Consider the following 22,668-nt stretch of genomic DNA (forward strand, 5'->3'; position numbering starts at 1 on the left):
TTCCTGCGCTGAGCTCCAGAGAGCAGGAGGCAAATTAAACCTTTAAACCTCCGCCTGGAGACGGGAGAGCATGAGATAAACACCAACATCTGTGAAGATCTCACTTCTATCAGGTAAGAACATAAAGTTATGCTATATAAAGTTATGCTATCATGCAATAATCAACACTTCAGATTATCTGAGGATTTCTCCTTTAGATACTTTCTCTTTTGTTCATGTCCATGTTCCACCACTCATCAAAAACAATGCATTCTATTATATGTGCTCTGAGACAGTGTTTCTCAAACATTTGCATCCGTTAAAATATACAGCTTTGGAAAAAAAAGTAAAAGAGCATTTAAAAATGATAAAATGAGTTTCTTTGATTTTACCAAATTGAAAACCTGAACGGTCAAAAGCTTAAATTTTTGCACCAGGCATAAAGCAGCATAAAGTTATCCAAAAGCAGTGTGTGAGACTGGTGGAGGAGAACATGATGCCAAGATGCATGGAAACAAAAAACTGTGATTAAAAACCATCAGGGTTATTGACAATATATAAGTATTTTTTATTTGTAATTTGGGAGAAATGTTGTCTGTAGTTTATAGAATAAAACAATAATGTTCATTTTACTCAAACATAAACCTATAAATAGCAAAATCAGACAATCTGATTCATTATTAACTTAATATATAAAGTTTCATTGGTCCAGGAATAAAGCCCTGTGGAACGCCACAAGATCTGCTCTATCAACCAACAGTTCACCAACAGTTCACTACACTGCACAGTTAGTAAACACTACTATGCTTCCTGCATGCATGTGTTTTGTTTACTACCTTATTTATCTATTTATTAACTGTAGTGCAGAAACTGTGCAGTGTAGTGAACTGTTGGTGAACTGTTGGTTGATAGAGCAGATCTTGTGGCGTTCCACAGGGTTTTATTCTAGGACCAATTAAACTTTATATATTAAGTTAATAATGATAAAAACAGCAAATTTATACTCGGTTTACATCCTGATTAAACAGAAACAGTAATCAATCAAACTACTTATAAACCATAGTACTAACTTACAGAACAATCCTGTATATTAAATACTGTATATATGACATTTACAGTTAGTCCTGTCCCAATAATTGCAATATTGATCAATATCGTACAATAAATGAACATGACCTCAATAATATTTGATATCACAAATATTAGTGATATTGTCAGTTGTGTATGTTTATTTATGTATGTTTGTTCATATATATATAGTAGGTGAATAAATAAGTATATAATTCCCAAACTAATTATGATAAATGATTATTTCCAATATTTCCAATGTCTTTAAAAAGCGTATAATTGCTTTTAATAGTCTTAAAATTACAAAAATATCGTGTATCGCAATAATTTTTGTAGTGATATATCGTCCACAAACAAATTCATATTGTGACAGGCCTGTGTACAGTATATGTGAAGATTACACGTCTATATTACTGTGTATAAATAAAATATAAATGTGTTCGTGTGCGTAGTAGGAGGTAGGAGGTATTGTTTTTTTACTCGGGGTTTAAGAACAGCCGCTCTGAGACAATGAAGAGGAATTCTGAGGAAGTGGGCGAGGAAGTGAACTTGCAGAGCCTGTGTGATTAATCCTATAACAGCGTGGGTTAATTTGGGTCAGTGTGTTTAGTGAGTTTTACTGTTTCACTATTAACTCTTCGCTGTAGAGAAACACAGCAAACATTTACACAGAGTCACCTTTGACCGTTTATGAGCAGACAGCGCTGTAATCTAGAGTTAATGGGTGTTTAACATCAGTTATGGATGGATCAGGAGTTAAGGGTGGGAAAGGGGTGTAGATTAACTCATAGTTTTACACTTTTTACGCAAATGTAGATTAGAAAATCTGCTGAAACCTGGCAACCTAACATGTAGGATAAATATAATCTTACTCTCAAAATACCATAAAAAAAACTTTCCCATAATTGCAAATATAACTTAAGATACACTTAATTTTTATACACTTTTATATTTGATAAATCATATGTGATTATATATGATTTACATTTGATATATATGATTAAAAATTTAAAAACTCTATGTATCTCTACAGGATAACATAATCTCACTGTCAAAATACCATAAAAAACATTCCCAAAAATTGCAAATATAAGTTAAGTTACACAATATTTTTTTTTTCTAATCTTAAATCAGGTTTATTATTAAGATATTAACCCTAATGCAGTGTTGTTTGTTTGTTTATAGCTATGGTTGTTAATTATCTGGTTAATAAATCAGGTTAAACTGCACCTGAACAGCCGTCTAGCTTGAATTAAAATAGTATATTTGACAGATGGGTTGGATCGAGAAAAAAATACTATAATGTTATAAGTAATATTTGCAATTTGTGGAATGTTTTTTATGGTATTTTGACAGTGAGATTAATGTTTATCCTGTATTTGCTGTAAAATATGCATAGATATGGACTGTGTCTAGTCTAAAAAAGCATTTTAATGTTTAAAAGTCTTTAGTAAATTATAAACTATTGGAAAATGCCTTTTTATATAACTTACATTTTTTGGGTCATTGATCCAGTTCATTCTGCTTTATATTTGGCATAAAATAAATAAATGTTCTGGCATTTCTCCTGAAGAAACAGAGAAACTGATGAGTTTCGCTCTGCAGGTTTCATCATGTTACTCCCACATCAAGTGGTGAACGGCATTCTTTCACTGTGATGTAAATGAGAATGACGGATGCTGTGAACAAACAGTGAAGTGACACTTTCCTGCACGGGCATATTTGTGCACTTGTGCGTGGAAAACTGTGGGTGTGAACAGGGAGAGAGTTAGATAGAGCTCTGTAGAATTAAACATTTTATTTTGAATAAAAGATGCACATTTATATGATGCTTAAATTAGAAATGGTGTAAGAAAAGGCTGGGGGCACTTTTTAGTCATTAATGAACTAAACTTATTAGTAGATTTAAATGCCTGGGTTCTGACACTACATGACATCCTATTATCTACAAAAACAACAACAAATGTATTAAAAGATTTTAGGTTTTAAGACCTACAATTCATTTAATTTAGCTAGAAGCATGGTGTAATCTGAAGCAGTGATCTAGTGTGCAATGATTTAACTTTTTACATTTTACACTTTTTACCCAAATGTAGATTAGAAAATCTGCTGAAAACTGGCAACCTAGCATGTAGGATAAACATAATCTCACTGTGAAAATACCATTAAAAAATAATAATAATAACTTTCCCAAAATTGCAAATATAACCTTAGATACACTTAACTTTTATACACTTAATTTATATTTGATATATATGTATTTGATTAAATACTTTTAAAAACATTAAAATGCTCTTTTAGACACAGTCCATTTCTATGCATCTCTACAGCAAATACAGGATAAACATAATCTTTCATAAATCAGGTTTATTATTGAGATATTAACCCTAATGCAGTGTTTGTTTGTTCATAGCTGTGGTCGTTAATCATCTGGCTAATAAATCAGGTTAAACTGCACCTGAACAGCCGTCTAGCTTGAATTAAAAATCGAGGTCTGATTACATTCTCACCACAAGTGTAATCTGAGGCAGTGATTTAACGTGCAACGATTTAAGCAAGAAATGTGCTCCAGGCTAAAGGTTAGCGATGCTAGAGGTTAATTTTAAGCCACATTATCTCTTTATATTTAGTGCAAAAGCTAATTTTGCACTGAAGCTAATTTAAGATGCAAATTACCTCAATTTTCCTAAAGTAAACTTCACTTTCACTGAACTGTCCTTTAAGCGCCTCTTATACTGCTTTCACTAAACATGCATGTAATGCAAAATATCATTTTTAACCCTTTAGGCCATTTTTTTTATCCTGGTCCAGCACATTTTAGAGGAATCTCTGCTTTTTATAACACAATCACTGCAACTCTGAAAAAAAGGCTTGGTAATGAACTGATTAGTTGAATCAGGTGTACTGGACGTTGCACATTTTTGGTTCAATCAAACCAAATAAACTTTGTGAATGCATACATATATTATATTCTTATTTATACTGTACACCTGTTTAATTTGTTATTTTAAATTTGCCACCCAAACCAGGTCAGGGAAAGTTTCAGGAAAAACAAATGGTCTGTTTATTCAAGACAAAACTGCAGCAGGGTGTGAGCGTGAAAAACTGGAATTACAGGACACTAAACAGGGCTGGGAAACTGACCTTTATGTCAATGTATGCATGATGTGTTGTGTTATATTATAATAAAATATAATAGATAGCAGCCTCTTAAAGGGAATGATGAGCCAGTGACATGCTGATTGGTTTATTTTACATTGCATCTAAAATAACCACACCCATGATTAATTAAAAGAGCCATACAAGGTGTACTTTTTCCGTCGTTACGATAGCAAAGACATGCTGACACACCCTAAATCAAGCTGTGGAGCATCTCATAGGGTGCTAAAATAGGGCCCTGGGTCTTTTTTAATACCAGTCACTCATTGCTTAAATGCCACAGTCTTTTTAAGGATATAGGATGCAAATTCCCTCAATTTTTCTAAAGTAAACTTCACTTTTACTAAACTGTCACTTTAAGAGCCTCTCAAACTGCTTTTACTAAACGTACATGCAATACAATGTAATTTGAGCTAAACAGCTGTTCAGTTGCAGTTTAACCTGATATATTTGCTAGAGTTTGCCGACCATGTGCATCCCTTCATGACCAACATTTATCTTTAAGAAGCAGTTTCTGAATCTGTTTCTCTGATTTTGTTATTTATAGGTTTATGTTTGAGTAAAATGAACATTGTTGTTTTATTCTATAAACTACAGACAACATTTCTCCCAAATTTCAACTAAAATATTCAGTAATTTAGAACATTTGTTATATGCAAAAAATGAGAAATGGCTGAAAAAACACAAAACAAAAATAGATGCGCAGCTTTCAGACTTCAAAGAATGCAAAGAAAATGTTCAAAAGTTCATATTCATAAAGTTTTCAAAAAAGTTCAGAAATCTGTTTTTGGTGGAATAATCCTGATGGTTTTTAATCACAGTTTTCAAGTTTGGATAACTTGATGCTGCTTTACTCCTGGTGCAAAAATTCCAGCAGTTCAGTTTGGTGGTTTGATGGTTTGTGATCATCCATCTTCCTCTTGATTATATTCCAGAGGTTTTTAATTTGGTAAAATCAAAGAAACTCGTTGTTTTTAAGTGCTTTTAAGGTTTTTTTTGTATAACTAGCTTCAAAGAGACAAAGAGTTGAGTGTTCTTCAGTGGCCTTTCAAACCCCCGGACCTGAATCCAACAGAACACTTTTACTATGTGGTAAAACAGGAAAGTTGGAGGATGACAGTGAGCTAAAAAAATAATCTGCAGGAATTTTGTGATGCAATCATGAGTCTTAAAGGAATGTTTCCAACGTCTTGTGAAATTGAGAGAAAAGGGAGAGACTACCTAGTATTAGTTAAGAATAGAATGCATTTATGAGTATTTGTGATTTATGTATGTACAAAATAATAGGCAGTAATCCAGTGCAAACTGGACAAATGCAAATATATAACAAGTATAAGTAATGCATGTAGACTTTCCCTTTTTCAACCCACACAGACACATAGTTCTCTTATCTATTCTCATATCTCAGAGATAAGATATGCAGACAACACCCTTCACCCGTATCAGCTGTCTGTAGTTTGGGCGTGGTCTAGGATGTGTTGTACCATCAAACAGCAGTCAGGCACGTCCTTTATGGTATTTTTTAATGGCGTACGTTTTTCAGATAGAGATTAGCAGTGGTGGACAGTAATAGCATGAACATCATTTATAACTGTACTCAGCTTGACTTTTTTATGATTGTTCTATTTATTAAGAATCAAAATAACTGGTAACTTCGATACTAAATCCACCAGTTTCGTTTCTAATGATGGATTTTAATGACAACTGGGTTCCGTTTAACTTCCATTTAGCCACACCCACCTATGATAATGGCCTGTTAAGTCTACATATATTACTTACAATAGAACCTGTCTGCCAACGCGACTGCTGAGACGATTGATGTGAAAAAGCAGCATGATGTGCCGCTTTTAAATACACAATTTATATTCAGATATGAAACCAAACATCACTGAAACCTACCAGCCTGGAAAGGGTTACACGGCTTTAGGACATTCATGAAAAACACTTTTTTCTATGGACAATATTGACAGGATTTGTATATATTGTTTGGTACCACTTTAAAATAAGGCTTCTTTATAAAGGGTTTATAAATAAAACCATTAATAAGCAGTTACAACACAGATTAGAAGGACAATAGTGGCCTGTCATGAACCAAATAGTGATTCCACATTGGTTTATACTGTTAATCCTTTAGATACTTATCTTACGGAACCATTTTGCATAGTGTTGAGGAGTTTGAATGCCTGTAGGAAGAAGCTGTTGCAGAGCCTGGTGGTGGAGGCTCAGATGCTTTACTTATCTTTACAGATGCTGTTCTTCTTACTTATGTTTTCTAAGCATTTCTTATGCTTTTTACATTGTATAATAATTGCTTTAATATTACAGTATTATCTATTATGCAGTATATTGGACTGCATGCGTTATGTAGAGATTTTAACTATGTGCTAACTATGTCCATTTTTTACAGAATGAAGTAAACCTTCGTTGAGGAGGTTGGTGGAATACAGAATTCAGCTTTCTTCACACAAACAGAGGTAATAGAATTAGAAGTACAATACTTACGTGAATATATGCACTGTTAAACTGTTAAAGTGTAGCAGTTACCCGATATTTGTGCACAACATGCAGTAAAACTATTAAAACTACCTTTTTATGTTCATACTAGTGGTGTCATGATTTAAAAAGTTTAAATGCTGGTACGCCCCTGTACTTTTGAGAGGGATAGAGCTATCTATGTACTATACATGTATACAATAGTTTTGTTTCTTTATTAATTATAATATTTTAATGTGCTGAGTAAAAGTTTACGGATGAACTGAATGCGTTAACACATTAAATTTGACAGCAGTAGTTTATACACAAATAATATAAGACAATTCAATTAATCAAAACAGTTTTTTTTTCCTGTTTTTTATTTACAGGTTTGGGAACAAAAGATCATCTCAAGATGCCGGCTCAGGAAAATGGCCAAGCTAAAGGGGCAGTGGCTGGAGTGTTTCTCCAACAATCAAATGAGACTATTACTGTATACCAAGCCTTTAAAAAACGACTTCTAAAACCAGGAACATGTCTGGCCCTCCTAGAAGCTCAAGCTGCAACTGAGGGGATTATTGACCCCATTAGCAACAGGAAACTCTCAGTTGAAGATGCTGTTAAAGAGGGAATTGTGGGACCAGAGATGAAGGAGAAACTGCAGTTTGCAGAAAAGGCGAGAAAAGGCTTTTCTCCTTACAATCCACCACTTTCCTTATTCCAGGCAATTCAGAAATCTGTGATTCCCGAAGAATACGGGCTCAGATTGCTCGAAGCCCAGATCTCAACTACAGGTGTTTACGACCCTGTTGAGAAATGTTATCTTACAGAAAAGGAAGCCTGCGAGAGAGGACACTGTGAGAAAGGTATCTTCACAGACCAAATGGACGCATTGAAAGTCTTCTACGATCCAAACTCTCAGGAAAAGCTCTCCTATGCACTTCTGATGGAGAAATGTATCGTGAGTTCACAAACCGGCCTGCTACTCCTCCCACTGTACATCACGTTCAAAGGTCTTCGTAGGGGAGTGACGTCCAACGAGCTACTGGCGTCCAAAATCATTGACCAAAAAACCTTTACTGACCTACAGGAAGGAAAGACCACAACAAAGCATGTGATGCTCTTGGAGACAGTTAAGGAGTATCTGGAGGGGACAGGAAGCATCGGGGGAGTGGCAGTGCTCTCCTCCAATAAGAAAATGAGCATCTATCAGGCAATGAGACAGGGGATAATCATGCCTGGAACAGCATTGGTGCTACTCGAGGCACAGGCAGCCACTGGCTTCATGATAGATCCTGTTCAAAACCAAAAGTTCAGCGTTGACGATGCCCTCAAAAATAGGCTTGTGGGACCAGACTACTATGCAAAGTTGCTCGCAGCAGAACGCGCCGTTACGGGATACAAGGATCCGTATACTGGAAACACAATTTCACTGTTTCAGGCTCTATCCAAAGATCTGATTGTGAAAGAACACGGCATCCGTTTGCTCGAAGCTCAGATTGCCACAGGTGGAGTCATTGATCCAATCAACAGCCATCGACTTCCTGTAGAAGTTGCATACAACCGAGGCTTCTTCGATAAAGAGATGAATGCAATCCTAGAAGATTCTGGAGATGATACCAAAGGGTTCTTTGATCCAAACACAAAAGAAAACCTTACGTATCTGCAACTGATGAATCGTTGTGTCATTGATCCTTCAACAGGCCTGACATTACTGCCTCTGTACGAAGCGACTGGTGGACAAAATGCTGAACACAGCTTCATCGACTACAAAATCAAACTAGCCTTCAGAAATCATATGGTTAAAGTGACAGGCGGAAAGTACAAAGGAATGACCGTTTCCCTTTGGGAGCTGCTGATGTCCGAATACTTCACAGAAACACAAAGGCAAGATATGTTCCAGCGTTACAAAACAGGAAGCCATACAATCGAGACAATAACTACCCATGTCCTAGAGATCATTGAACGTTCACAGAAAACAACCACTCCAGTTTTTGAAGGCATCAGAGTAGGAGTCACTCCAGATCAGCTGGCTGATGCTGACATCATTTCTAAGAATGACGCGGATAAATTAAAAAAAGGGGAGATAACTGTAGAGGACATCAAAGAGGATGAATCAGTTAAAATATACCTACAAGGGAAAACAAGCATTGCAGGGGTCATGCTTCCTGACTCTCAAATTATGTCGATTTACCAGGCCAGACGAAAAGGGTTGCTAAGGCCAGGAACATCACTTATCCTACTGGAAGCACAAGCAGCAACAGGATTCATCATTGATCCAATTGCTAATGCTAAATTTTCAGTTGATGAAGCCGTAAAGGCTAAAGTTGTGGGGCCTGACCTTCATGCAAAACTTCTATCAGCTGAAAAAGCCGTGACCGGCTATAAAGACCCTCATACCAACAAAACCATATCTTTGTTCCAGGCAATGCAGAAAGAGCTGATCGTGAAAGATCACGGGATTCGTCTGCTGGAAGCTCAGATTGCCACTGGGGGCATAGTTGACCCAGTAAACAGTCATCGAATTCCAGTCCATATAGCCTACAAAAAAGGATACTTCGATGTCCAAATGAACCAGATTCTGAGTGATCCGACAGATGACACCAAAGGTTTCTTTGACCCAAACACTCACGAAAACCTGACATATCTGCAACTCATGAACAGATGCGTCATCGACCACAGCACTGGCCTTCGCCTTTTGCCAATCAAAGGGAAAGACAACAAAGTCAAAATACAAGACAACCTCAAAGAAACATTTCAAGCCAAGCAAGTCACTGTGAGGTACGGCAGGTTCAGGAACAAGAATGTCACACTCTGGGATCTCTTCAACTCTGAATATTTATCAGAACAGAAGAGACTTGAGCTGACACAAGGCTTCAGATCAAGGACACTGACAGTTGAGAAAATCACTACGATAATTCTGGAAATTATTGAGAACAAGGACGTTCTAAGAAATGCTGATCTCTACATTAAGGGACTTCGGAAGAATGTCTCTGTGTTGGACCTTCTGAAAATGAACATCCTGGATGAAAAATCATACAGAAAATTGCTTGAAGGAGAACTGTCACTCAAAGATATTCTTCAGATGGAGTCGGTGAAAAATGCTGTTGAGGGATCCAGCCCCATTGCAGGTGTGATTTTGCAAACATCTGGCCAGAAAATGAGCCTATATGAGGCCAAGAGAAAAGGCCTGCTTACCCCTGGTACTGCTTTATGTCTCCTGGAAGCACAGGCCGCCACTGGCTTTATGGTAGATCCAATTCGCAACCAAAAACTCACTGTTGAAGAGTCCTTACAACACAAATTAATTGGGCCAGAGTTGCATGAGAAGCTCCTGAGCGCTGAAGGAGCAGTAACTGGTTACAAGGATCCTTATACTGGTGAAAACTTATCCTTATTTCAAGCCATGAAGAAGGATCTCATTGTGCGCCAGCATGGAATTCGCTTGCTTGAAGCCCAAATTGCCACAGGTGGCATAATTGATCCCTTGCTAAGTGTGCATCTGCCTCTTGAAGTTGCCTACAAAAAGGGCTACTTTGATGCAGACATCAATCAGATCTTGTTAGACCCAAGTGATGACACCAAAGGCTTTTTTGACCCCAACACAACAGAGAACCTAACTTACATGGAGATGACAAAAAGATGCATCAAAGATTCAGAAACCGGACTTCTTCTGTTTCCACTGACTGGAAAAGGGAAAACACAAGAGCAACCTGTGAAAATTCTTTCTGATGCAGAAATAAAGAAGGCCTTTGAGAAGCAAACAGCTACAGTCCCGCTTGGTCGCTTCTCTGGACATTCTTATTCGCTATGGGAACTGATCAATTCTGAGTACTTTACTGATGAGCAAAGGCAGAATTTCATGGAACAATACAGATCAAAGGCAGTGATTCAGGATATTCTCAATATAGTTCTTACAACTATTACAGAACTCGAAAAGAGAGACGTGATTCTTCAGCAAACAATGGGAATAAGAAAACCTGTAACTGTGCAACAGCTGTTTGATAATGGAATCATAGATGCCACCACTTTCCAAAATTTGCAGGATGGTAAAACTACTTTTGAACAAGTCTTACAACGTGATTCAGTACAGCGCTGTTTAAAAAGCACCGGAAGCATTGCTGGAGTGCAAATTTCTCCTTCTCAGAATGTGCTCAGTATATACGAAGCCAAAACAAAGGGACTGCTCAGTCCTGAAATGGCACTGATATTGCTTGAAGCTCAAGCAGCCACAGGCTTTGTCATTGATCCTCTAAAAAACAGGTATCTCTCTGTTGAAGATGCAACCAAAGAACAAGTCATTGGACCAGATCTACTTGAGCACTTGCTTCTAGCTGAGCAAGCTGTTACAGGATTTACAGATCCATATACAGGGGAAGAGCTATGCCTGTTTGAAGCTATGAAAAAAGAACTTATTCCCAGAAACCACGGACTACGACTCCTGGAGGCACAGACAGCTACAGGAGGAGGAATCATTGATCCTGTTCTCAGCCTTTGGCTGCCTAGTAGTCAAGCCATGAAACGAGGATGCTTGGATGAGGAGACCTATCAGCTTCTAACCAAGCCTGATGAAAAAACAAAATGGTATACAGATCCAATCTCAAAAGAAAATCTCAGTTACCATCAGATAAGGGAGAAGTGTGGAAAATCAAGCACAGGCCTTCTGCTTTTGACTGTTCCTGAGAAAAACGAAAGGTCTGAATTCACTGACGAGCAAGTGAAGGCAGTGTTCAAAGGGAAGTCCCTAATAAACATCGGAGGGAAGTTTGAAGGAATGCGAATATCACTGTGGGATGTACTAATGTCAGACTATATTACAGCACAGAAAAGACAACGACTAATTGAACAGTACAAGACAGGGAAATTAACATTGGAAGAAATCGCACAAATGGTTAAGGCAGTAATAAGTGAAGCAATAACAAAGAGACATTCCTTCAAAGGTCTCAGAAGACAAGTGTCAGCAAGTCAGCTTTTTGAAGCCAAAATTATATCACAAGAGGTGCTAAATCAGATTATCGATGATGAAGTGACAGATGAAGACATCAATCAAACTGAATCCATTCAAAATTACCTTGGTGGAACAAACTGCATTGCTGGGGTGAGAGTTGAGGCAACAAAGCAAATTCTCAGCATATATGAAGCTAAAAGCAAAGGACTTCTGACTCCTGGAACCTCACTGGTCTTACTGGAGGCTCAGGCTGCTACTGGATTCATGATCGATCCAGTAAAGAACAAGAAACTTTCAGTGGAGGAAGCAGTGGCTGAAGGAGTTGTAGGATCTGAATGGAAGAACAAGCTTCTGTCTGCAGAGAAGGCAGTCACTGGCTACACTGATCCTCACACTGGAAACATTATCTCACTCTTCCAGGCCTTGAAGAAAGATCTCATAGTCAAGGATCACGGCATTCGTCTTCTGGAAGCCCAGATTGCCACTGGGGGAATCATTGATCCAGTAAACAGTCATCGTGTGCCTGTGGAAGTGGCCTATCAGAGAGGATACTTTGACGAGGAAATGAACCAGATCCTTGAAGACCCAACTGATGACACCAAGGGCTTCTTTGATCCAAACACCCAAGAAAATCTTACGTACTTGCAGCTCATTGAGAGATGTGTTAAAGATCCAGAGACAGGATTAAGCCTGCTTGTAATTGCCAAGAAAGGAGAGTTTTACTTCTTCATTGATGAGCGTACGAAGAAAATCCTGAAAACCACGATGACAAACAAGGCAGGAGGTAAATTCCAGGGACAAACTGTATCCCTCTGGGATCTCTTACACTCTAAATACATCACAGAGGAGACAAGAAGAGACCTGGTCCAGCAGTTTAAGTCTGGTAAAATCACAATTGAAAGTTTCTTGGAGCAGATTCTGACAATTATCAAGCAGAAGACAACTACTACCACAGAAACCATCACCAGCACTACCACGACAACCACCACAACAGAAATGACAGAAACCTTCTTTCCAGGTATCAAGAAGCAGGTCTCTGCCCAGGAAATGATCAAAGCTAAAATCCTAGACAGCAAAGTTTATGAAGACTTTAAAGCAGGAAAGCTCACAAAAGATGACATCTGCGACATGGACTCTGTGCGAAGGTACCTGCAAGGAACCAACTGTATTTCTGGAGTGTTTGTGCAGTCCACCAAACAGACCATGAGTATCTATGATGCCAAGTCCAAGGGACTTCTGACTCCTGGAACCTCACTGGTCTTACTGGAGGCTCAGGCTGCTACTGGATTCATGATCGATCCAGTAAAGAACAAGAAACTTTCAGTGGAGGAAGCAGTGGCTGAAGGAGTTGTAGGATCTGAATGGAAGAACAAGCTTCTGTCTGCAGAGAAGGCAGTCACTGGCTACACTGATCCTCACACTGGAAACATTATCTCACTCTTCCAGGCCTTGAAGAAAGATCTCATAGTCAAGGATCACGGCATTCGTCTTCTGGAAGCCCAGATTGCCACTGGAGGAATCATTGATCCAGTGTACAGTCATCGTGTGCCTGTGGAAGTGGCCTATCAGAGAGGATACTTTGACGAGGAAATGAACCAGATCCTTGAAGACCCAACTGATGACACCAAGGGCTTCTTTGATCCAAACACCCAAGAAAATCTTACGTACTTGCAGCTCATTGAGAGATGTGTTAAAGATCCAGAGACAGGATTAAGCCTGCTTGTAATTGCCAAGAAAGGAGAGTTTTACTTCTTCATTGATGAGCGTACGAAGAAAATCCTGAAAACCACGATGACAAACAAGGCAGGAGGTAAATTCCAGGGACAAACCGTATCCCTCTGGGATCTCTTACACTCTAAATACATCACAGAGGAGACAAGAAGAGACCTGGTCCAGCAGTTTAAGTCTGGTAAAATCACAATTGAAAGTTTCTTGGAGCAGATTCTGACAATTATCAAGCAGAAGACAACTACTACCACAGAAACCATCACCAGCACTACCACGACAACCACCACAACAGAAATGACAGAAACCTTCTTTCCAGGTATCAAGAAGCAAGTCTCTGCCCAGGAAATGATCAAAGCTAAAATCCTAGACAGCAAAGTTTATGAAGACTTTAAAGCAGGAAAGCTCACAAAAGATGACATCTGCGACATGGACTCTGTGCGAAGGTACCTGCAAGGAACCAACTGTATTTCTGGAGTGTTTGTGCAGTCCACCAAACAGACCATGAGTATCTATGATGCCAAGTCCAAGGGACTTCTGACTCCTGGAACCTCACTGGTCTTACTGGAGGCTCAGGCTGCTACTGGATTCATGATCGATCCAGTAAAGAACAAGAAACTTTCAGTGCAGGAAGCAGTGGCTGAAGGAGTTGTAGGATCTGAATGGAAGAACAAGCTTCTGTCTGCAGAGAAGGCAGTCACTGGCTACACTGATCCTCACACTGGAAACATTATCTCACTCTTCCAGGCCTTGAAGAAAGATCTCATAGTCAAGGATCACGGCATTCGTCTTCTGGAAGCCCAGATTGCCACTGGAGGAATCATTGATCCGGTGTACAGTCATCGTGTGCCTGTGGAAGTGGCCTATCAGAGAGGATACTTTGACGAGGAAATGAACCAGATCCTTGAAGACCCAACTGATGACACCAAGGGCTTCTTTGATCCAAACACCCAAGAAAATCTTACGTACTTGCAGCTCATTGAGAGATGTGTTAAAGATCCAGAGACAGGATTAAGCCTGCTTGTAATTGCCAAGAAAGGAGAGTTTTACTTCTTCATTGATGAGCGTACGAAGAAAATCCTGAAAACCACGATGACAAACAAGGCAGGAGGTAAATTCCAGGGACAAACCGTATCCCTCTGGGATCTCTTACACTCTAAATACATCACAGAGGAGACAAGAAGAGACCTGGTCCAGCAGTTTAAGTCTGGTAAAATCACAATTGAAAGTTTCTTGGAGCAGATTCTGACAATTATCAAGCAGAAGACAACTACTACCACAGAAACCATCACCAGCACTACCACGACAACCACTACAACAGAAATGACAGAAACCTTCTTTCCAGGTATCAAGAAGCAAGTCTCTGCCCAGGAAATGATCAAAGCTAAAATCCTAGACAGCAAAGTTTATGAAGACTTTAAAGCAGGAAAGCTCACAAAAGATGACATCTGCGACATGGACTCTGTGCGAAGGTACCTGCAAGGAACCAACTGTATTTCTGGAGTGTTTGTGCAGTCCACCAAACAGACCATGAGTATCTATGATGCCAAGTCCAAGGGACTTCTGACTCCTGGAACCTCACTGGTCTTACTGGAGGCCCAGGCTGCTACTGGATTCATGATCGATCCAGTAAAGAACAAGAAACTTTCAGTGGAGGAAGCAGTGGCTGAAGGAGTTGTAGGATCTGAATGGAAGAACAAGCTTCTGTCTGCAGAGAAGGCAGTCACTGGCTACACTGATCCTCACACTGGAAACATTATCTCACTCTTCCAGGCCTTGAAGAAAGATCTCATAGTCAAGGATCACGGCATTCGTCTTCTGGAAGCCCAGATTGCCACTGGAGGAATCATTGATCCAGTGTACAGTCATCGTGTGCCTGTGGAAGTGGCCTATCAGAGAGGATACTTTGACGAGGAAATGAACCAGATCCTTGAAGACCCAACTGATGACACCAAGGGCTTCTTTGATCCAAACACCCAAGAAAATCTTACGTACTTGCAGCTCATTGAGAGATGTGTTAAAGATCCAGAGACAGGATTAAGCCTGCTTGTAATTGCCAAGAAAGGAGAGTTTTACTTCTTCATTGATGAGCGTACGAAGAAAATCCTGAAAACCACGATGACAAACAAGGCAGGAGGTAAATTCCAGGGACAAACCGTATCCCTCTGGGATCTCTTACACTCTAAATACATCACAGAGGAGACAAGAAGAGACCTGGTCCAGCAGTTTAAGTCTGGTAAAATCACAATTGAAAGTTTCTTGGAGCAGATTCTGACAATTATCAAGCAGAAGACAACTACTACCACAGAAACCATCACCAGCACTACCACGACAACCACCACAACAGAAATGACAGAAACCTTCTTTCCAGGTATCAAGAAGCAAGTCTCTGCCCAGGAAATGATCAAAGCTAAAATCCTAGACAGCAAAGTTTATGAAGACTTTAAAGCAGGAAAGCTCACAAAAGATGACATCTGCGACATGGACTCTGTGCGAAGGTACCTGCAAGGAACCAACTGTATTTCTGGAGTGTTTGTGCAGTCCACCAAACAGACCATGAGTATCTATGATGCCAAGTCCAAGGGACTTCTGACTCCTGGAACCTCACTGGTCTTACTGGAGGCTCAGGCTGCTACTGGATTCATGATCGATCCAGTAAAGAACAAGAAACTTTCAGTGCAGGAAGCAGTGGCTGAAGGAGTTGTAGGATCTGAATGGAAGAACAAGCTTCTGTCTGCAGAGAAGGCAGTCACTGGCTACACTGATCCTCACACTGGAAACATTATCTCACTCTTCCAGGCCTTGAAGAAAGATCTCATAGTCAAGGATCACGGCATTCGTCTTCTGGAAGCCCAGATTGCCACTGGAGGAATCATTGATCCGGTGTACAGTCATCGTGTGCCTGTGGAAGTGGCCTATCAGAGAGGATACTTTGACGAGGAAATGAACCAGATCCTTGAAGACCCAACTGATGACACCAAGGGCTTCTTTGATCCAAACACCCAAGAAAATCTTACGTACTTGCAGCTCATTGAGAGATGTGTTAAAGATCCAGAGACAGGATTAAGCCTGCTTGTAATTGCCAAGAAAGGAGAGTTTTACTTCTTCATTGATGAGCGTACGAAGAAAATCCTGAAAACCACGATGACAAACAAGGCAGGAGGTAAATTCCAGGGACAAACCGTATCCCTCTGGGATCTCTTACACTCTAAATACATCACAGAGGAGACAAGAAGAGACCTGGTCCAGCAGTTTAAGTCTGGTAAAATCACAATTGAAAGTTTCTTGGAGCAGATTCTGACAATTATCAAGCAGAAGACAACTACTACCACAGAAACCATCACCAGCACTACCACGACAACCACCACAACAGAAATGACAGAAACCTTCTTTCCAGGTATCAAGAAGCAAGTCTCTGCCCAGGAAATGATCAAAGCTAAAATCCTAGACAGCAAAGTTTATGAAGACTTTAAAGCAGGAAAGCTCACAAAAGATGACATCTGCGACATGGACTCTGTGCGAAGGTACCTGCAAGGAACCAACTGTATTTCTGGAGTGTTTGTGCAGTCCACCAAACAGACCATGAGTATCTATGATGCCAAGTCCAAGGGACTTCTGACTCCTGGAACCTCACTGGTCTTACTGGAGGCTCAGGCTGCTACTGGATTCATGATCGATCCAGTAAAGAACAAGAAACTTTCAGTGGAGGAAGCAGTGGCTGAAGGAGTTGTAGGATCTGAATGGAAGAACAAGCTTCTGTCTGCAGAGAAGGCAGTCACTGGCTACACTGATCCTCACACTGGAAACATTATCTCACTCTTCCAGGCCTTGAAGAAAGATCTCATAGTCAAGGATCACGGCATTCGTCTTCTGGAAGCCCAGATTGCCACTGGAGGAATCATTGATCCAGTGTACAGTCATCGTGTGCCTGTGGAAGTGGCCTATCAGAGAGGATACTTTGACGAGGAAATGAACCAGATCCTTGAAGACCCAACTGATGACACCAAGGGCTTCTTTGATCCAAACACCCAAGAAAATCTTACGTATTTGCAGCTCATTGAGAGATGTGTTAAAGATCCAGAGACAGGATTAAGCCTGCTTGTAATTGCCAAGAAAGGAGAGTTTTACTTCTTCATTGATGAGCGTACGAAGAAAATCCTGAAAACCACGATGACAAACAAGGCAGGAGGTAAATTCCAGGGACAAACCGTATCCCTCTGGGATCTCTTACACTCTAAATACATCACAGAGGAGACAAGAAGAGACCTGGTCCAGCAGTTTAAGTCTGGTAAAATCACAATTGAAAGTTTCTTGGAGCAGATTCTGACAATTATCAAGCAGAAGACAACTACTACCACAGAAACCATCACCAGCACTACCACGACAACCACTACAACAGAAATGACAGAAACCTTCTTTCCAGGTATCAAGAAGCAAGTCTCTGCCCAGGAAATGATCAAAGCTAAAATCCTAGACAGCAAAGTTTATGAAGACTTTAAAGCAGGAAAGCTCACAAAAGATGACATCTGCGACATGGACTCTGTGCGAAGGTACCTGCAAGGAACCAACTGTATTTCTGGAGTGTTTGTGCAGTCCACCAAACAGACCATGAGTATCTATGATGCCAAGTCCAAGGGACTTCTGACTCCTGGAACCTCACTGGTCTTACTGGAGGCTCAGGCTGCTACTGGATTCATGATCGATCCAGTAAAGAACAAGAAACTTTCAGTGGAGGAAGCAGTGGCTGAAGGAGTTGTAGGATCTGAATGGAAGAACAAGCTTCTGTCTGCAGAGAAGGCAGTCACTGGCTACACTGATCCTCACACTGGAAACATTATCTCACTCTTCCAGGCCTTGAAGAAAGATCTCATAGTCAAGGATCACGGCATTCGTCTTCTGGAAGCCCAGATTGCCACTGGAGGAATCATTGATCCAGTGTACAGTCATCGTGTGCCTGTGGAAGTGGCCTATCAGAGAGGATACTTTGACGAGGAAATGAACCAGATCCTTGAAGACCCAACTGATGACACCAAGGGCTTCTTTGATCCAAACACCCAAGAAAATCTTACGTACTTGCAGCTCATTGAGAGATGTGTTAAAGATCCAGAGACAGGATTAAGCCTGCTTGTAATTGCCAAGAAAGGAGAGTTTTACTTCTTCATTGATGAGCGTACGAAGAAAATCCTGAAAACCACGATGACAAACAAGGCAGGAGGTAAATTCCAGGGACAAACCGTATCCCTCTGGGATCTCTTACACTCTAAATACATCACAGAGGAGACAAGAAGAGACCTGGTCCAGCAGTTTAAGTCTGGTAAAATCACAATTGAAAGTTTCTTGGAGCAGATTCTGACAATTATCAAGCAGAAGACAACTACTACCACAGAAACCATCACCAGCACTACCACGACAACCACCACAACAGAAATGACAGAAACCTTCTTTCCAGGTATCAAGAAGCAAGTCTCTGCCCAGGAAATGATCAAAGCTAAAATCCTAGACAGCAAAGTTTATGAAGACTTTAAAGCAGGAAAGCTCACAAAAGATGACATCTGCGACATGGACTCTGTGCGAAGGTACCTGCAAGGAACCAACTGTATTTCTGGAGTGTTTGTGCAGTCCACCAAACAGACCATGAGTATCTATGATGCCAAGTCCAAGGGACTTCTGACTCCTGGAACCTCACTGGTCTTACTGGAGGCTCAGGCTGCTACTGGATTCATGATCGATCCAGTAAAGAACAAGAAACTTTCAGTGCAGGAAGCAGTGGCTGAAGGAGTTGTAGGATCTGAATGGAAGAACAAGCTTCTGTCTGCAGAGAAGGCAGTCACTGGCTACACTGATCCTCACACTGGAAACATTATCTCACTCTTCCAGGCCTTGAAGAAAGATCTCATAGTCAAGGATCACGGCATTCGTCTTCTGGAAGCCCAGATTGCCACTGGAGGAATCATTGATCCGGTGTACAGTCATCGTGTGCCTGTGGAAGTGGCCTATCAGAGAGGATACTTTGACGAGGAAATGAACCAGATCCTTGAAGACCCAACTGATGACACCAAGGGCTTCTTTGATCCAAACACCCAAGAAAATCTTACGTACTTGCAGCTCATTGAGAGATGTGTTAAAGATCCAGAGACAGGATTAAGCCTGCTTGTAATTGCCAAGAAAGGAGAGTTTTACTTCTTCATTGATGAGCGTACGAAGAAAATCCTGAAAACCACGATGACAAACAAGGCAGGAGGTAAATTCCAGGGACAAACCGTATCCCTCTGGGATCTCTTACACTCTAAATACATCACAGAGGAGACAAGAAGAGACCTGGTCCAGCAGTTTAAGTCTGGTAAAATCACAATTGAAAGTTTCTTGGAGCAGATTCTGACAATTATCAAGCAGAAGACAACTACTACCACAGAAACCATCACCAGCACTACCACGACAACCACCACAACAGAAATGACAGAAACCTTCTTTCCAGGTATCAAGAAGCAAGTCTCTGCCCAGGAAATGATCAAAGCTAAAATCCTAGACAGCAAAGTTTATGAAGACTTTAAAGCAGGAAAGCTCACAAAAGATGACATCTGCGACATGGACTCTGTGCGAAGGTACCTGCAAGGAACCAACTGTATTTCTGGAGTGTTTGTGCAGTCCACCAAACAGACCATGAGTATCTATGATGCCAAGTCCAAGGGACTTCTGACTCCTGGAACCTCACTGGTCTTACTGGAGGCTCAGGCTGCTACTGGATTCATGATCGATCCAGTAAAGAACAAGAAACTTTCAGTGGAGGAAGCAGTGGCTGAAGGAGTTGTAGGATCTGAATGGAAGAACAAGCTTCTGTCTGCAGAGAAGGCAGTCACTGGCTACACTGATCCTCACACTGGAAACATTATCTCACTCTTCCAGGCCTTGAAGAAAGATCTCATAGTCAAGGATCACGGCATTCGTCTTCTGGAAGCCCAGATTGCCACTGGAGGAATCATTGATCCAGTGTACAGTCATCGTGTGCCTGTGGAAGTGGCCTATCAGAGAGGATACTTTGACGAGGAAATGAACCAGATCCTTGAAGACCCAACTGATGACACCAAGGGCTTCTTTGATCCAAACACCCAAGAAAATCTTACGTATTTGCAGCTCATTGAGAGATGTGTTAAAGATCCAGAGACAGGATTAAGCCTGCTTGTAATTGCCAAGAAAGGAGAGTTTTACTTCTTCATTGATGAGCGTACGAAGAAAATCCTGAAAATCACGATGACAAACAAGGCAGGAGGTAAATTCCAGGGACAAACCGTATCCCTCTGGGATCTCTTACACTCTAAATACATCACAGAGGAGACAAGAAGAGACCTGGTCCAGCAGTTTAAGTCTGGTAAAATCACAATTGAAAGTTTCTTGGAGCAGATTCTGACAATTATCAAGCAGAAGACAACTACTACCACAGAAACCATCACCAGCACTACCACGACAACCACCACAACAGAAATGACAGAAACCTTCTTTCCAGGTATCAAGAAGCAAGTCTCTGCCCAGGAGATGATCAAAGCTAAAATCCTAGACAGCAAAGTTTATGAAGACTTTAAAGCAGGAAAGCTCACAAAAGATGACATCTGCGACATGGACTCTGTACGAAGGTACCTGCAAGGAACCAACTGTATTTCTGGAGTGTTTGTGCAGTCCACCAAACAGACCATGAGTATCTATGATGCCAAGTCCAAAGGACTTCTGACTCCTGGAACCTCACTGGTCTTACTGGAGGCCCAGGCTGCTACTGGATTCATGATCGATCCAGTAAAGAACAAGAAACTTTCAGTGGAGGAAGCAGTGGCTGAAGGAGTTGTAGGATCTGAATGGAAGAACAAGCTTCTGTCTGCAGAGAAGGCAGTCACTGGCTACACTGATCCTCACACTGGAAACATTATCTCACTCTTCCAGGCCTTGAAGAAAGATCTCATAGTCAAGGATCACGGCATTCGTCTTCTGGAAGCCCAGATTGCCACTGGGGGAATCATTGATCCGGTGTACAGTCATCGTGTGCCTGTGGAAGTGGCCTATCAGAGAGGGTACTTTGACGAGGAAATGAACCAGATACTCGATGACCCAACTGATGACACCAAGGGCTTTTTTGATCCAAACACAAAAGAAAATCTTACGTACTTGAAGCTTCTCGACAGGTGTGTCAAAGATCCAAAGACTGGACTTTCATTACTGCTTTTAAAGAAGTAGACTAAACATCTTTAAGCATCCAATTTGAAGAGTAAAATAATAAATGTACTGTTTACATACTTCTGAACATGACTGTGTCTCTATGGCAGTCCAGCTAATTTGGATATCTGTGTGGTAAATCAGGGTAAACATGAAACTGTGCTCTAAGGCATCTGGTAGAAGATTATTGGTGCTTCATACAGTTTTAGCTTGTTCTTTAAGGACAGGGGAAAACAATGCAACAAGAAAGCACTTAAGTACCTTACATATATATCAACCTTTATTTTAAACACATTGTTATTAGAGTAGAAATGCTTTTTTGCTTAGCTGCTGAATCTAAACGAAATGTTTACTTTAGACTCTTATTATACACGCACATCCTTTGCATCAACATTTCTTTCATATATTGCAATTTATTCACTTGAGTACAGCAGCTGGCCTTGTTATTGAGCGAAAATGTCATGCCAAATGGACCAAAAGAATTTTCAGCAATAAAATTTCTTTGCATTAAATATACAATACAGTGGTGTTTTCTTTTTTTTTTTCTTTCATGTCTCAAAAAGTCAAAAGCTTCAGGATACAGCACTTTTCTTATGAATTAATGTATATGTCGAATGGGTACCACTTCTGTTCCTAGCAAATATAATGTGCACACAAACTAACTTTAAAATGCATTTGTATTATTAAGCATAAAGTCTTGTATATTGACCTAATTGCAAAAGTAAGATATGTAATAACTGAAAAAATTGCATTTGCTATGCAACTCCAAATCCCATCTATGCTTTTAAAATATCCATAATATTTAAGTTAAAATACACATTTTAGTTAGGTTCCTGGGTTTCACTCAGTCCTGTTACTGTCTCACATTACCCCATCTGAAACATCTGGAACATTTTACAACAGGAATTGACATCAGCTGGTTTAAAAAAAATGAGGTTCCCTCATTAGTTTTTCTGTATATTTGATTTTATTGTAACGCTGACTGAGGAGCTCAATCTCAACACTCCGTCCTGTTACCTAAATTAATTCTTACATCTTATTTGTATATTTTTAAAATAAAGATTTTTGCATAGCCATCATTTAGATATTTATATCATGTTTTTGCAAATTCTATGCTA

At 40.1% G+C, this 22,668-nt stretch overlaps 1 protein-coding gene across 1 annotated transcript; it reads left to right on the top strand.

The window, feature by feature from the left end:
• Window positions 1-22,069, top strand: eppk1 (epiplakin 1). Its single transcript, XM_022667347.2, has 3 exons — window positions 1-113; window positions 6,614-6,680; window positions 7,068-22,069. The coding sequence occupies exon 3, from the start codon at window positions 7,094-7,096 to the stop codon at window positions 21,569-21,571; it is 14,478 nt and encodes a 4,825-aa protein (XP_022523068.2). The 5' UTR covers window positions 1-113; window positions 6,614-6,680; window positions 7,068-7,093; the 3' UTR covers window positions 21,572-22,069.
• Window positions 22,070-22,668: the final 599 nt, after the last annotated feature.

The sequence above is a fragment of the Astyanax mexicanus genome, chromosome 3 (assembly GCF_023375975.1).
Source record: "Astyanax mexicanus isolate ESR-SI-001 chromosome 3, AstMex3_surface, whole genome shotgun sequence".
NCBI lineage: Eukaryota > Metazoa > Chordata > Actinopteri > Characiformes > Acestrorhamphidae > Astyanax > Astyanax mexicanus.

Excerpts from the sequence above, each read along its gene's own strand:
- eppk1 (XM_022667347.2), top strand. The coding sequence starts at position 7,094 with ATGCCGGCTCAGGAAAATGGCCAAGCTAAAGGGGCAGTGGCTGGAGTG.